The sequence below is a fragment of the Cryptotermes secundus genome, unplaced genomic scaffold, assembly GCF_002891405.2.
Source record: "Cryptotermes secundus unplaced genomic scaffold, Csec_1.0 scaffold462, whole genome shotgun sequence".
Taxonomy (NCBI): Eukaryota; Metazoa; Arthropoda; class Insecta; order Blattodea; family Kalotermitidae; genus Cryptotermes; species Cryptotermes secundus.
In genome coordinates this window covers 1,081,950-1,096,159 of record NW_019724744.1, presented here as the reverse complement: position 1 = coordinate 1,096,159, position 14,210 = coordinate 1,081,950, and the positions used below count along the sequence as shown (strand labels likewise).

Sequence of the window (14,210 nt, the reverse complement as noted above, 5' to 3'; positions counted from 1 at the left end):
CACTGCACACAGCCACATGCCCCAGCTCGTTAAAATTGGTTCTGACAGAAATGGAACATTCAGTACTACTGCTTTAAAGGCTTTGTTCTATATGGTGCTTTAACAAATGCCTTCTTCACAGAAGACCCAACTTGTCACCAAGCAGAAAATTTGCACAAATTGTTTCTGCAGCACTGTGCAACCCATGGGCAAGGCAAGTTAAATGTCTCATATTTGGAAATATCACCTTAAGAGCAGTACCAGCTTTGATCATATAATTTGTGGCATCAGTCACAAAGAGCAATATGCACTCATACTGAATGCCATTTGGCCATAGTAAATTCCTGGAATCAATAAAAAATTTGGAAACTGCAGAGCTATTTGTGGTTTCAAATGTTCTACCGCAAGAAGATATGGGGTAGATTGTTCATTCTCATTAAGAGATTCAACTATAATATTTGCAGTAATCATCCCTCACAGTCTTGTTTTGTTAATTGATACCCACATAAATTTATCGTGAATCTTATCTCTAATGTTTTCAGTTGTATGATCGTAACACTGCTTCGTGTAATTTTTGCACACAGTAGATTCATCTGACACTTTGTACTGTGTATACTTCTCTGTGAATTTTCTCAGAGTATGATTGGTTAGTTTCCACAGCGGAATATCTGCTGCTAGAAAAGCTTCACACAAGTCAGAGGAGAACTTTGAAACACTATTAGAAAATTCACTAAGCAATTTTTGAACAGGAGCACTTTTTGTGGATTTAATTTTAATATTCTCATTGTATATATTAGTGTTTAAATGCTGAAGAACTATCTTTTTTTCACAACTGTTTCTTCACATGCTCAGCAGTAAGGATTTTTGTTTTCCATAGTTATCATCTTTCCTTCAGACTCCCGTTGATAGAGCAGTAATTTAGTATTCTGACTTACATTGACTTTCGGCATGACTACAAAAGCTAAACAAACTTCACCACAGACCAGTCACCACTAATGTGAATGACCCCCAGCTCCAAATGAAGAAATCTAGCAAACCTGATGGAGACTTCAGAAATAAATTAATGAAGTCCAGTATCAGTTGAATAGAATTACATTGCTAGGAGCTACATCTGAATATGCTTCCGACTAATCCCTTCGCAGGTACTTTGATGGTATGCGGTTGAGGCAAGTTACGAATAGAGGGATCAGGGAAGTTCTGTCCTGGGTATTGCATCAGAAACATGAATCCAGACTCAACTTGCTGTTTATATGACAAAATGTTGCGAGTCACATGTAGAGCATATTCTGATAGGGAAAAGAAAAATTGTATACACACGACGATGATTGAAAATTTGAACATAAAATTAGAAAATATATATAATGATAAACATTTTGAAAGCAAATATGCAGCGTAATTCTAGAGATTTTAAAAGATATTATGCTTATTCATAAAGCAGGAAAAGTACATTTATGTGCACCATCAAACCTTGTCTAAAATTTAAGGTAAAAAACGTAAAAGTGGCCCTGTTCTTAACTAATTGAACACAACATTATGATGGTGTATGGGGAGCGGATGTATAGATCCACATTTTCTTGACCCTGGCACTATTTGGAGGTGAGTGGTCAGCTTCACACCCCGAGGAAAGGGCCCCTGGTACCCATTGTATAGGAGGTTGGGTGGACCCCAAAGCCAGTCTGGACGACATGGAGAAGTGAAAATCCTTGCCTCACTGGGACTCGAACTCTGACTCCTCTGTCCTCCAGCCCGTATCCAGTTGTTATACCGACTGAGTTATCCCAGCTGTCTAAAATTTAAGAAATGAAGTAATTCATACATATATCCAAATGAGTGTACTTTTTGGTTTCAAGAAGAAATATGCATTTGCATTAAAATCCGGCCCCTAGTAATAAATCATTGAGTAACAGGAGTCATTTAATGACACATCATCACACACATAATGACAAGAAGCCATCTTTGTGTGATGTGTGTAAGATAGCGCTGACTAAATAGAGTAGACATCAATGCGTAAACAGTGTGGCCTGTTTGGATCCCTAGGGTACGTAATAAATCTTTCCAATGGCTGAAGGGGTCATTCCATACAAAGTGCACATTGGCTGTGTTCCTGTCATGTGTAAGATACTGTTGTGCTCCCAGAATCTGAATGAAAATTAATTAATGTCCATCTGCTTGGTGCAAGAATATGTTCTGTGGCTAGTCACATGATGCTTGGATATATAGGAGGGAGTGTTCACAGTTCCAGCTAAGTGAAAGGTGTGAGGATACATTATGAACTTCTGAGAATGGTTTGTCTCTTTTATTTAGTATGGCAAACATGATGGCATACAATTCTGTGTCACCCTAAATGCTTATATTTCTTGTCCTCATATATGCATAGTACTGACAGTTAAAAATATTCAGTGCCTCCACAGGGCAAACAAAACCAATTATCACGTGCTCACTAGAAAATTCAGTGGCTCTTTTGAAATCAAAATGGTGCATTACCATGACTGCCTTGAGACACTGAAGTGGCAGGGGAAATTAACTTTTATGTTATATTTATTTCCTCAAGATGTCTCTCCCTTTCATATGTTACTAATAATTTGCATGTTTTCCTCCATGTCTCCCATGCTTGCCATAGAGTAAAACTGCACATTTACTGTTTTTTAGGGGCTGCCTGAAATAAGTGTAATGTTGAGGAACGGTGTCTGGGCAGCACATGCAACATTGCAAATCATGCTCCAGTTTGAGAAATTACACCCTATGTTTAGAGTTCAGATCTTCATATTACTTTGAGTTGCTTTATCCAGTTTGAGCTCATAACATTTTGTGCTGTTACAAAATTAGTTCAGATGTGAGGCTTTGAAACCTCCCAGCCTGTCAGCTTTTCAACTGGGTCTAAAGCTTCTTTCATTTTAACAGGGTCCAGAATTCTGAATATTATTGGTAGGTGATCTGAGTCCTGGATGTCAGTGACAGCGACCTCTCACATTCAGATGTTCTCATATACATCACCTCTACTACCGTCATGTGGGTTATGTGTAGAGCTCTGTGGAGTTGAGATTTCAAAGTTAGAACAAACAAATAATTCAAAGAGCTTCAAGCCTAAGGGGTTTGAAACTTTGCTATTCCAAACATGATGCTTTATATTCAGGTCTTCTGCGAGGATAGACATTTCTAAAACCTAATAGGTCTGTGATGTCTGTCGCTTCATACACTTTGTTGAGACTTACAAAAAGCTGCAAACAACATTTCATTGTTTCCACCCAGTCTGCAGACCTTGTTGCTTCTACTGAACAGAGGGGAAGCAAGTCTGTGTGCATCTGTGAGGAATACCTCTTTTCCCTGCTGAAAAACATCCTTTGTGCCAGTTTTTACGGTCAGTCCAATAAATATAAATGTCATACGAGATTTCAGATATGTCTCTGAGAAGAGGGCCATGTTATACGCCTGCCTCCCATTGCTGTTAGTACTGAATACTTTGACTTTCAGAGGTCCAGGAATTGTTTGCATTATTCTTCAACACTCCAAACATTACATTAGTTATGACAGCAACCTTTTCAATTTCTGTCATAGTGTCTGACAGCTCTGTCATAATTTGCTGCACCATAGTGAAAGCAAGGAGAATGCCCATTGCATTAACATGTATATCTGACTGTGTAAGATTTAAAGAAGTGGAGATTATTTTCAGGAATTTTTGTATGGCACTGTAGTCTTTCATACGCTTAGTTCTGATCCATGCACAGAAGTACTCCCTGGTTATGATGTTAATACTGTTGTGGGCTGACTTTATCCAGACATTTTATTGTTGCGTAATGTGTTAGGTAGGCTGTTGCCTAGCGATGGGTGACTTTTCTTGTTACACTATTCCGGCTTTCAGCCCCCATGTCATTATATATTTTTACTCATGCTTAACCCAATATTTGCTACAGGTAAGTTGTCAGGGATACCCTCCTGGCTGCAGCCTAGCCATGAAAAGAACTCTGTGTCAATTTAATTGTGTGAATAGACTCCATAGCCAGTCGGGACATGGCGACAGAAAGTTTTCTGCCATAGGCAGAAATTGAAGCACAGTATTCAGGCATGTAGGCAGTCAGTATACTTATTATGGATAATGAAAAGGCCGTGCCATAGCTCAAGTGGTTAGTCGCTAGCTGCCCGGGTTCGATCCCGGGTCTGGTCTAGTGGGATTTGTGGTGGACTAAGTGGCGGGGTGGGTTTTCTCAGAGTACTTAGGTTTCCCCTGCCAATCTTCATTCCAGCAAATTCTCCATCATCATACTCACCCGGGGCAGGCTACAATAGGCCAGTCAGTGGCTGCTGTGCCAAGTGGACCCAGTCGGACTCCCCCCCCCCTCTAAAAGTAAAAGTGAAGCTATCCCCGAACCAGGCCCGTGAAGGGCCATGGGGTTGTGAGATGTTGAGGGTCCCACATTATCTAAGCAAATTAAAAAAATAGATTATGAAATACTGAGCTCACCTCATAATCCAGCCCTGGTCATCTAGGCAGCAGATAATCTAATAGTGGGTGACCAGGGTTGTCTGGCCTGGAGCCAGTCATATTGACTGAGCTGTCCCAGGTCACTCAAACTAAACCAGGACTATCTTTAATGGTCTATTCCCATTCCCAGTAATCTCAAGTAATTGAATTTCGTATGTAAGTTACCAGTGTTTATACTGAACAAACTCTTATTTGACCTGGTATTGTTGAACCACAACCTTTCTACCCATGTAGTGACCATATTGACCAAGCTACCCTAATTTATATGAAAGTAGGGTACTAGGTCTGAGGGAAGATAATCACCTGATTTAAGCTGTGTGGAATTCATAAATATACTTGTTTTGCACTTTGTAATACATTTTATGCTAGATAGATCTAATTGTAATGACTAGTCATTGAGAGCTTGGATAGTGCAGTCGATATAGTGACTGGCTACAGGCAGGATGACCGAGGAGACGGGTTTGGGGTCCCTATATGGTCAAGAATTTTCTCCACATCGTCCAGATCGGCTCTGGGTGCCACCCAGGCTCCTATCCAGTGAGCAGCAGGAGCATGAAGCAGATCACTCGCCTCGAACTGGTACCGAGGTCAAGAAAACGTGGATCTGTACATCCACTCCACCATACGTCGTCGTGGCGTGGTGCTTGCTTAGACACGGACAACTTTACATATCCCTGTACCAGAGACTGTAGGTAGGTATCACAGATTAATAAGGTAGTTATTTAGTAATCTGTGATCGAAGATTGAGTTTTGTATGTATGGTTAGTATAATCGGTGCGATGTATAAGAGGATGGTTGGCTGTGCGGCCAGTGTGAGTTGATGAAAAAAAGAAGTTTATATGTAGAGGAATTGCTCTTTGAGCCGGTATAATGCTGGCGATCCTCTGAAATTAGAATGGTGAGTACATTATGTTTGCGTCCTAAAGAAATGCTGTGTTTACGTTACAGAGTGGGCAGAGCTGTGGCCATGCGTAACATTTCGTAANCCCCCCCCCCCCCCGGTTACGTTTTGGGCAATAAAACTATTTAAATAAAAATAACCCCAATATAAAAAGTTTTATGTAATCACATTGCTTGTTTCACTGTTTATTGCATGTATAGGCTCTGTCCTATGGTGTACTTCTGAGAATACCCTTTCACTCAGTTGTAACAGACTACCCCCAGTTACTCCGTTATAATGAGGGGTTATTGTATTTAAATCTACCGTCTATATGTGGAGACTGCCCCTTCCATCGGCAACCAGAAGGTGCACCATGGCGTGACACACTTAGCATAAAGAAGCACAGAGGCTCTAACTGATGCTAGTAAGGAGGTGAATGGTGCGAAAGTAATACTAATGTTGATGTCACATTGTCGGAATTAAGGGCAAAACTATGACACAAAGGTAGCTAATAGATACTTTGAAAATGTGAAAAAGTTCAGATATTTAGAACAGGCAGTTATGAATCAAAATATGAGTAATGCTTCTTGCCATTCATTTGATAACCTTTTGTCTTATTGTATGCTGCCTGAAAATGTAAAAATTAAAATATCGAAAGTATAATTGTGCTTGTAGTTTTATGTTAGAGGAAGAACATAGATTGAGGGTGTTTGAGAACTGGATGCTGAGGAGCATATTTGGACCAGATGGGAGTGAAGTAGGAAGAGGTTAGAGAAAACTGTAATAATAATGAGGATCTTCGTATTAGTGACCCTTCACCAAGTGTAACTAGTAACTAGAATAATGAAGTCAAGGAGGATTATATGGGCAGGGCATGTAGCACACATGGGGGAGAAGAGGGATGCATTCAGCAATTTAGACATAAAGACAGATGGAAAGGAACCACTGGAAAATCCTAGACATAGGTGGAGGGATAATATGAAAATGGATATTAAAAAGGTGTGATGAGGTACGTACTGGAATGACCACACTCAGAGTAGGGACCACATAGTGTCTTAATGTATTTTAAAACCATGAAGTCATTGAAGATAGGGTCCAGTGATCTAGCACAGTTTTGACAGATAAGAAATGCACACAGACCCAAAGTAAAAGTGACTGCTTCCATCTCGGTTTGAAGACTGTATTAATATTAATCTCATAAAAATGAAATGTGTTATGGTGTGATTTGTTCGGTGTTATGTGAAGACAGTAACAAACCTCATTTCCATAAATGCAGTGGTGGACTGTTCATGTTAACTGGATAAGTCAGCTAGCACTCAGAAAATGCTAGTGCAGCAACAGCACAAATACCCCATCATATACCATCAACATTCATTACATTGCTATACAAACAAAGGAGCGTGCGGTTTGGCAAACCATTGTTAATTGATGAGTGCAGAACAGCAATGAAATCCATTTCAGCAGTAAAGCCAGTACCGTCAAAATCAGCTTCTTGCGTTTGGAATCCTAGAGCTCTTATTATTTCCGTGAAGTTACCACTTATGTAGTTTGTTGGGAGAGATCATCTCATGTGTCATTAAAATTGAATCAGTCATTAGACACATTTTGGAGAATATCGCCATTTTGTGTTTTGGGGCCCATCTCTAGGGCCTCTGTTTATGGACCTCAAATGTTTATATTCACTGGGCACTGACCCAGGTTGGATGAACTCATTAAATCGCAGTGTAAATGAAATCTGTCCATCTTTTCAGGTTCTAAGGATCCTAACATTTTTACATACAAGAAATGAAAATAAAAAAGTTTTACAGTCAGGCTTCAGTTGTGCATGATGTGTTGATGGGAGAGGCAGTCATATAATGTATCTTGTGGTACCTCCATCCATCCTGTCACAGGTATTGTGAGGCAGTATGTTGAGGCTTGCTAAGACTGTTCATGAGTGCTGGCGCATTTCGAAGAGCTGCTGTATTGTACAGGCATGAGAGCGAGAGGGTGTGCATGACATACCAAGTTATAAGATTAATTAAATGAGAACTGTTAACACACTTGGTCTCCTTTTGTGCTGAGAGAGCAAGTTCTCCCTCTGCCTTGGGGTTTTCCTAACATCCACCACTGCAAAAAGGCAGGAAATATATTGACTGGCAGAATGAGTTTTGGTTACTGAAGAAGGACTCTGCTATGAGTTATGTACAGAGCAGCTCATATCAGTTTGATGCTGAACAAAATGGTGTAATTTTGTATAATGATAGAGCACAGCCATGGCTGATGAGTGTACGGTGGTGTTACAGAAACATGTAGCAGGCCCCTGTAGTGAGACATATTCAGCCTCTTCCCCTGATGCAAATCAGGCCATGAATATCAAAGTCGAGGAAGTCTCAGATGTAGAAGTGGAGGAGGAGCAGCAGCCTGTGCCAATGACATTTGTAGGAATAAAGGCTGAACATGAGGTGAGCTGTGTGTTCCCTGTGTGCCCACTGCGTGGCAGATTTCATGCATGACCAGATTTGCATGTTGTCTCTCTGAACTCCATCTGTCTGTCGCTACAGCTCTGGCGAAGGGATTTTGAAGAGTCCTTTTAGATATGTCTCAATTGGTTTGTTTTCATTGCAGCTTGCTTGTTATGTACCATTTCTGCTTTGTCTTAAGGAAATATGCATGACATAATATTTGGAGAAATAAAGAATAGTAAGTTAGTAGGAAATTTAAAGCAGATTCAATTCAGGGAACGGTAGGTGCCATTATTTAGGNTCCAGCCACGGCCTAGCCTTTCCACTAGCCTTTCACCGCAGCAAGCCTTTCTCCTTACCGGCGCGCGCCGCGCTACCTCACCGGTCAATCATCTCAGCAACCACGGTCCTTTTCAGGGCCAACAAATTGTTCCGAAGAAGTGGGTTGTCATAGGAGTAATGACAAAGACTACACAACATAAGAAAACCCCACAGATCAAATAAGGATGATCAGTTAGATGGGTCATGTAGCATGTATGGCAGAGACTGGAACTGCTTATAAAGTTTGAGTCAGGAAACCTGAAGTGAAGGGACCACTTGGGAGACTGTGTAGAGTGAAGGTACAATGAATTTGCCTGATGTTCTCCTGAAGACTTGTCACCTGGTTGGGCCAGAGAGAGAGGCCAGTTGTGTCATCTCGCATTGCATATGCTCAGAGTCATGACACAGTGAACATGAGACTAGGCCAACAGATTGTGAAGAACAGCCACCGCTCACAGCAGGCATTCCTAGTATCTCCATAAAAAATCACATTTGTTCTAGAAGTTTCTCTTTGGAGATTGAGTAGACTTTGTAGAGCTGAAACGTAAAACCTGAAATGACAAACTTTAAATCCATATGACCTTTTTAAAGCATGTAAGTGATTTTGTTTGAGAAGAGTGTTCACTTCTAGAAGTGATTTAATTTAGTCTGTCTTCAGTGAGCATTGGCTGATTAGACTCAGTTTTCCCCCTTTCTCTCTTTGTTTTTTTACTTTTCTTCTTTTGGTGGACTAATGATTTTATATGTGTAAATTTATGTATGACCGTGTGAGTATTTTTTTTGGCGGGGGGAGGTGTAACTTTCAATAAATTTTGTCAAAATCATTGCTTGCTCTATACATGGGTAATGTGTATGCAGACCGCTGTAAAATGTAATTATTCTCAGACAGTATTTTGATGAAAGAAGTAACATGTCTGGAAATTGCATATCTGCTTGGAAAGTTTACTTGAGAGGTAGATGGCACAAAGACTTTATACAGAGTAGCTATTCAAATATTCATTTGGGTGTTACTGGAGAGAACTTGTAATGTGTAAATGTTAGTAGCCTGTCAACTGTGCCAGGAGTGCAAACACATAAGAGTGTGGGATGACAGGCCTGAGTTCCCGTTGCTTTGATGGCTGAGGGATTTTGCTGACAGGTATAACAAGTGTTAACCCGTTAAAGACTGCCTTAAGTGGTATCCTTCCTCCCTGTATTCTGCTGCTGCATCAGTCTAAGTGCAGAGATGTGGTATAACTTTATGCAGAGGTCACCATGTCGCAGAGCTGATGCTAATCAACAAGGCGCTACAAAAGTAAGGTTGTAGAGAATGGACTGGATTTGTTCCCCTTAGGATTGGGACTTGAGGCAGGCTGTTGTGAACACTGTAATGAACTGTCTATCTCCATAAGTGGCAGGCAGTTTGTGCGGTAGCTGAGAGACCAGTCACATCTGCAGAAGGAGAATACTGCTCCATGTAATTATTAGTAACAGTTTTGAAAAGTGCGAGGAATAAAATGTGTATGAGTATGTGTTAGCTGCTGTTAGCTTGATGCAGTGCAGAGTGGTCGTTCAAATGAAAGTGTGTTGTATATCAGTGGTTCTCAACCTTGTCAGACCTCAGCCCAGTAAATACTTTTTTCTATAAGATGAGGGCCCAGTATAATTGATGCCATGTCTCAGTACTGGGCCGCGGCCCGGCAGTTGAGGAACACTGTTATATATCCTGATGAGTGTATGGTGGTTTTACAGAAACATGTACCAGGCCCCTGTAGTGAGACACATCCAGCCTCTTCCCCTGATGCAAATCAGGCCATGAATGTCAAAGTCGAGGAAGTCTCAGATGTAGAAGTGGAGGAGGAACATCCTGTGCCAGTGACATCTGTAGGAATAAAGGCTGAACATGAGGTGAGATGTGCGTTCCCTTTGTGCCCACTGTTTGGTAGATTTTACACACAGTCATATTTGTCTGCTGTCTGCCTTGTCTCCATTTGCCTGTCGATACTGCTCTGATTAATGCATTTTGAATAGTCCTTTTTGGTATGTCTTGATTGAACAGTCTTTTAATTCACATTGATTGTGGTGTACCATTTCCACATTTTCTTAAGGGAATACCTGTGAAATATCAGTTACATTAAATTGAAAAAAATAATAATTTTGTAGGAAATTTAAAGCAGATTCAGTTCAGGGAATGCCAGCTGCCATTATTGAAATTATGTTTTGCTTTCCGATGTATTGTACTATCAGAAAATATAAGATACAAATATATACAAAAGTGTAATTTCACTTGGTGTTCAAATTGTTGTAGAACATGGTTTGTGATCTCTCCAAAGGGGGGAAAGTAACATGGCTCCAGAAAATTGCATATTTGGAAGCTTCACAAATTCTCTTGATTACAGAATGATGAGTTGGATGGGTTATGTAGCGTGTATGGCAGAGACTGGAACTGCTTATAAAGTTTGAGTGGGAACACCTGAAGTGAAGGGACCACTTGGGAGAATATGCATAGAGGGAAGGTACAATATTGTCACGTGTTGCATAAGGTTCTCCTGAAGACCTGTCAGCTGGTTGGGCCAGAGAGAGAGAGAGGCCACTTGTGTCATTTCACATTGCGTCTGTTTGGAGTCGTGGCATAGTGAACATGCGACTAGGCCAACAGATTGTGAAACACAGTGCCCCCTCACAGCAAATACTGGCAGTGGTTCCTTTTCCTTCCTCCAGTCTCTCTGCCCACACATCCATTCCTTTGGTGGAATAATGATTTTATATGTCTACGTTTATGCACACTTGGGTGACTATTTTGTTTGTTTTGTAACTTTCTGTAATTTTTGTCAGAATCTTTGCTTGCTCTCTACCTGGGCAATGTGTATGCACACTTTTATCAATACGTAATTATTCTCCGATGGCATGTTGACCCAGGAAGTAACATGTCTGATTGAATGTGTAGTACAGTAGCGTGCCCTTGGAGACTACACTTGACAGGCACATAGTGCAGAAACTTTCAGTATAGTAGCTCTTCAAATACTTATCATGGTAATACTGGGAGAAGTTGTAATGTGTAAAAGTCATTGCCCTGTTGACTGTGTCAGGATTCTGAACACATGGAGTGTGAGATCACTAGCCTGAGTTCATCCGGCCCAGTTGGCTGAGGGATTTTGCAAGTGGGTCGTGAATGACCTTCCTGAAGTATTAAAACAAGTGTTAACCCCTTTAAGACTTCCTTAAGTGGCATCGTTCCTGCCTAAATTTATCTGTTATTGCACCATTATCTTATTCTTAGATGTCTGGGGTATATTGATGAATAGTGTAGTCAGGGAAAGATCACCAGTATGACAAGGAGGAGGACTGCCTCAGTCTAAGTGCAGACTTCAAGTTGCCTCAGACATGTGGTATGACTGGTTAGAGGTGAGTGTGTCACAGAGGTGATGCTAATCAACAAGCCGCTACAAAAGTAAGGTTGTAAAGAATGGACTGAACTTGTTTCTCTTAGGATGGGGACTTGAGGCAGGCTGTTGTGAACACTGTAATGAACTTATATGTCTCCATAAGTGGCAGGCAGTTTGTACAGTGCCTGAGAGACTGTTCACTTCTCAGTAACAGTTTTGAAAAGTGCAAGGAATAAAATGTGTATGTGGCAGCTGCTGTTGGCTTGATGCAGTACAGAATGGTCGTTCATATGAAAATGTGTTGTATATCCTGTAGTGAGAGAGCACAGCCATAGCTGATGAGTGTATGGTGGTTTTACAGAAACATGTACCAGGCCCCTGTAATGAGACACATTCAGCCTCTTCCCCTGATGTAAATCAGGCCATGAATATCAAAGTCGAAGAAGTCTCAGATGTAGAAGTGGAGAAGGAGCATTCTGTGCCAATGACATTTGTAGGAATAAAGGCTGAACATGAGGTGAGATGTATGTCTGTGCTCACTGTTTGACTGAGACCAAAATTGCCTGTTGTTTTCCTAATTTCCATCTTTTTGTCTATCCTTACAAGACAACTCTGCTCTGGTNAAAATACGGAAATTCCCGTCATTTTTTGAACACACTTCGTATATTTTGAAGTGTCATTTTTGATATGTCTTGGTTGGATTGTTTGTCATTGCATATGACCTGTGGTGTACCATTTCCACTTTGTCTTAAGAAAATATATGTGAAATAACATTTGGGGTAAATTGGGGGAAAAATAATTCAGTAGGAAATTTAAAGCAGATTCAATTCAGGGAACGGTAGCTGCCATTATTTAGGTAAAGTTTCACTTTCCTGCGTGCTGGCACAAAATATATGATACAGATATACACAAAACTGTAACTTCACTTGTTTGTATTGTTTTGGGGTATGGTCTCTGTTTGTTCCTAAGAGGGAGAAAGTAGCATGTGGCTGCAGAAAACTGCATATTGGGAAGCTTCACAAATTCTGCTGATTACAGGATATTCTTAGATCGAATGCAGAATGATGAGATGGATAAATTATATGAAAGATGGGAACTGCATATAAATTTTTAGTTGGATGGCCTGAAATGAAGAGACCCAGGGGAGACTGTGCATAAATGGAAGGTACAGGCCACTTGCCTCATCTCGCATTCTGAGCTCAGAGTCATGGCACATTTTGATGACATTTCATCTTTTTTTCCATGTATCCTATGCGATGCTCTTAAATATATAAGTCTCAGATATGAGCTGCTGGTTTCAGAAATATAAATTTTATAGGTAATTTTTCGGTAAATTTTTGGACTTTTAAGGGTATTTCTTGTCATTTTTGGCCATTTTAGGGAATTTTTCTTCATATGTTTTCTGAAATTTGAATAACATTGAAGCGAAGTGTTCTTTCTTTTCTCCTTTAGGTCATTTTTCTGGATTTTTTCAGTCATTTTTTTAATATTTTCAGGTCATCAAAATCCAGGCCCTGGTCATGACAGTAGCTCAACAGATTAGAAACAGATCCAGGTCACAGCAGATGCTAGTAATGGTCCCTGTTGATACATAGGCATTCCCAGTACCTCTATAAAATATTCATATTTGCTCTTGAAGTTTCTTCTTAGTCTCTTCAGACTTTCTTAAGACTTTAGAGCTGAAATTTGAAATCTCCAACTTTAAATCCTGGTTACCTCTCAAAAGTTTGCAAATATCTTTTGTGAAGAGTATTCAGCCATAGTTTGTCTTCAGTGAGAACTGGCCATTTTTATTCAGTTCCCCACCCCCTTTTTTTTTCACTCTGTCTTTCATTCCCTTCTCCCTTTCTTTCTTCCATTCCTCTTTGTGCAGTAATAAGTCTGTATGTCAGAATTTACATACAATTGTGTGAACATTTTGTTTGTTTCGTTTTGGAGGTGTAACTTTCTGTAATTTTTGTCGGAATCTTTGCCTGCTTTTTGCCTGGGTAATGTATATGCACACTTTTATCAAGACGTAATTCTCATTTGGCATGTTGACCCAGGAAGTAACATGTCTGACTGAATGTATAGTACAGTAGCATGCGCTTGGAGACTGTAGTTGACAGGCACATCATGCAGAAGCTTTCACTATAGTAGCTCTTCAAATATTTATTGAGGTATTACTGGGGAGAAATTGTAATGTGTAAAAGTCATTGCCCTGTTGACTGTGTCAGGATTCTGAACATGTCTAGCATGAGGTGACTAGCCTGAGTTCATGTATCCCAGTTGGCTGAGGGATTTTTTGGTTTCTCTCAGATGGCTTTCCTGAAGTATTAAAACAAGTCTTAACTTTTTGAAGAGTACTTTAAATGACATCCATCCTGCCTGTATTCTCCTGCTACTGCAGCATTTTTAGATGTGTGGTGTATATTGATGAATAGAATGTAGTGCATAGTCAGAGAATCATCACAAAGAGAACAGGGCTGCTGTCTGTTGATGACAAGGGGAAGTACAGTCAACTCTCGATTATCCGGGATAATGGTGGGGATGGAAATCACGGTTAATCGAAAACCCGGTTAAGACAAATTTTTATAAAGTAGTACTGTAATACTGTACCTTCATAATACTATAGGCATACCTGTATTTAAATTTATTCAACCTCATTTTTATGTCATCTCATGGCCTATTTAATACTTTTTTTACATTACACTGAAGTATGAATTAGTTATTTCAATCACAGTGTTCAACAACATCCAACA

The 14,210-nt window shown here is 40.1% G+C and overlaps 1 protein-coding gene across 8 annotated transcripts in view; it reads left to right on the top strand.

Annotated features, from left to right (window-relative positions):
* The window catches only part of LOC111862809 (zinc finger protein 431), a 42,023-nt gene that overhangs the window by 19,967 nt on the left and 7,846 nt on the right, over positions 1-14,210 (top strand). For 4 of the 8 annotated variants that reach the window (XM_023848515.2, XM_023848511.2, XM_023848510.2 and 1 more), the window contains 3 exons: positions 7,625-7,783; positions 9,836-9,991; positions 11,831-11,986. In XM_023848515.2, coding sequence (XP_023704283.1) covers positions 7,625-7,783; positions 9,836-9,991; positions 11,831-11,986 — 471 coding nt within the window. The remainder of the gene's footprint in view (positions 1-7,624; positions 7,784-9,835; positions 9,992-11,830; positions 11,987-14,210) is intronic. The other 4 variants (XM_023848512.2, XM_023848516.2, XM_023848513.2 and 1 more) reach the window with 4 other exon arrangements.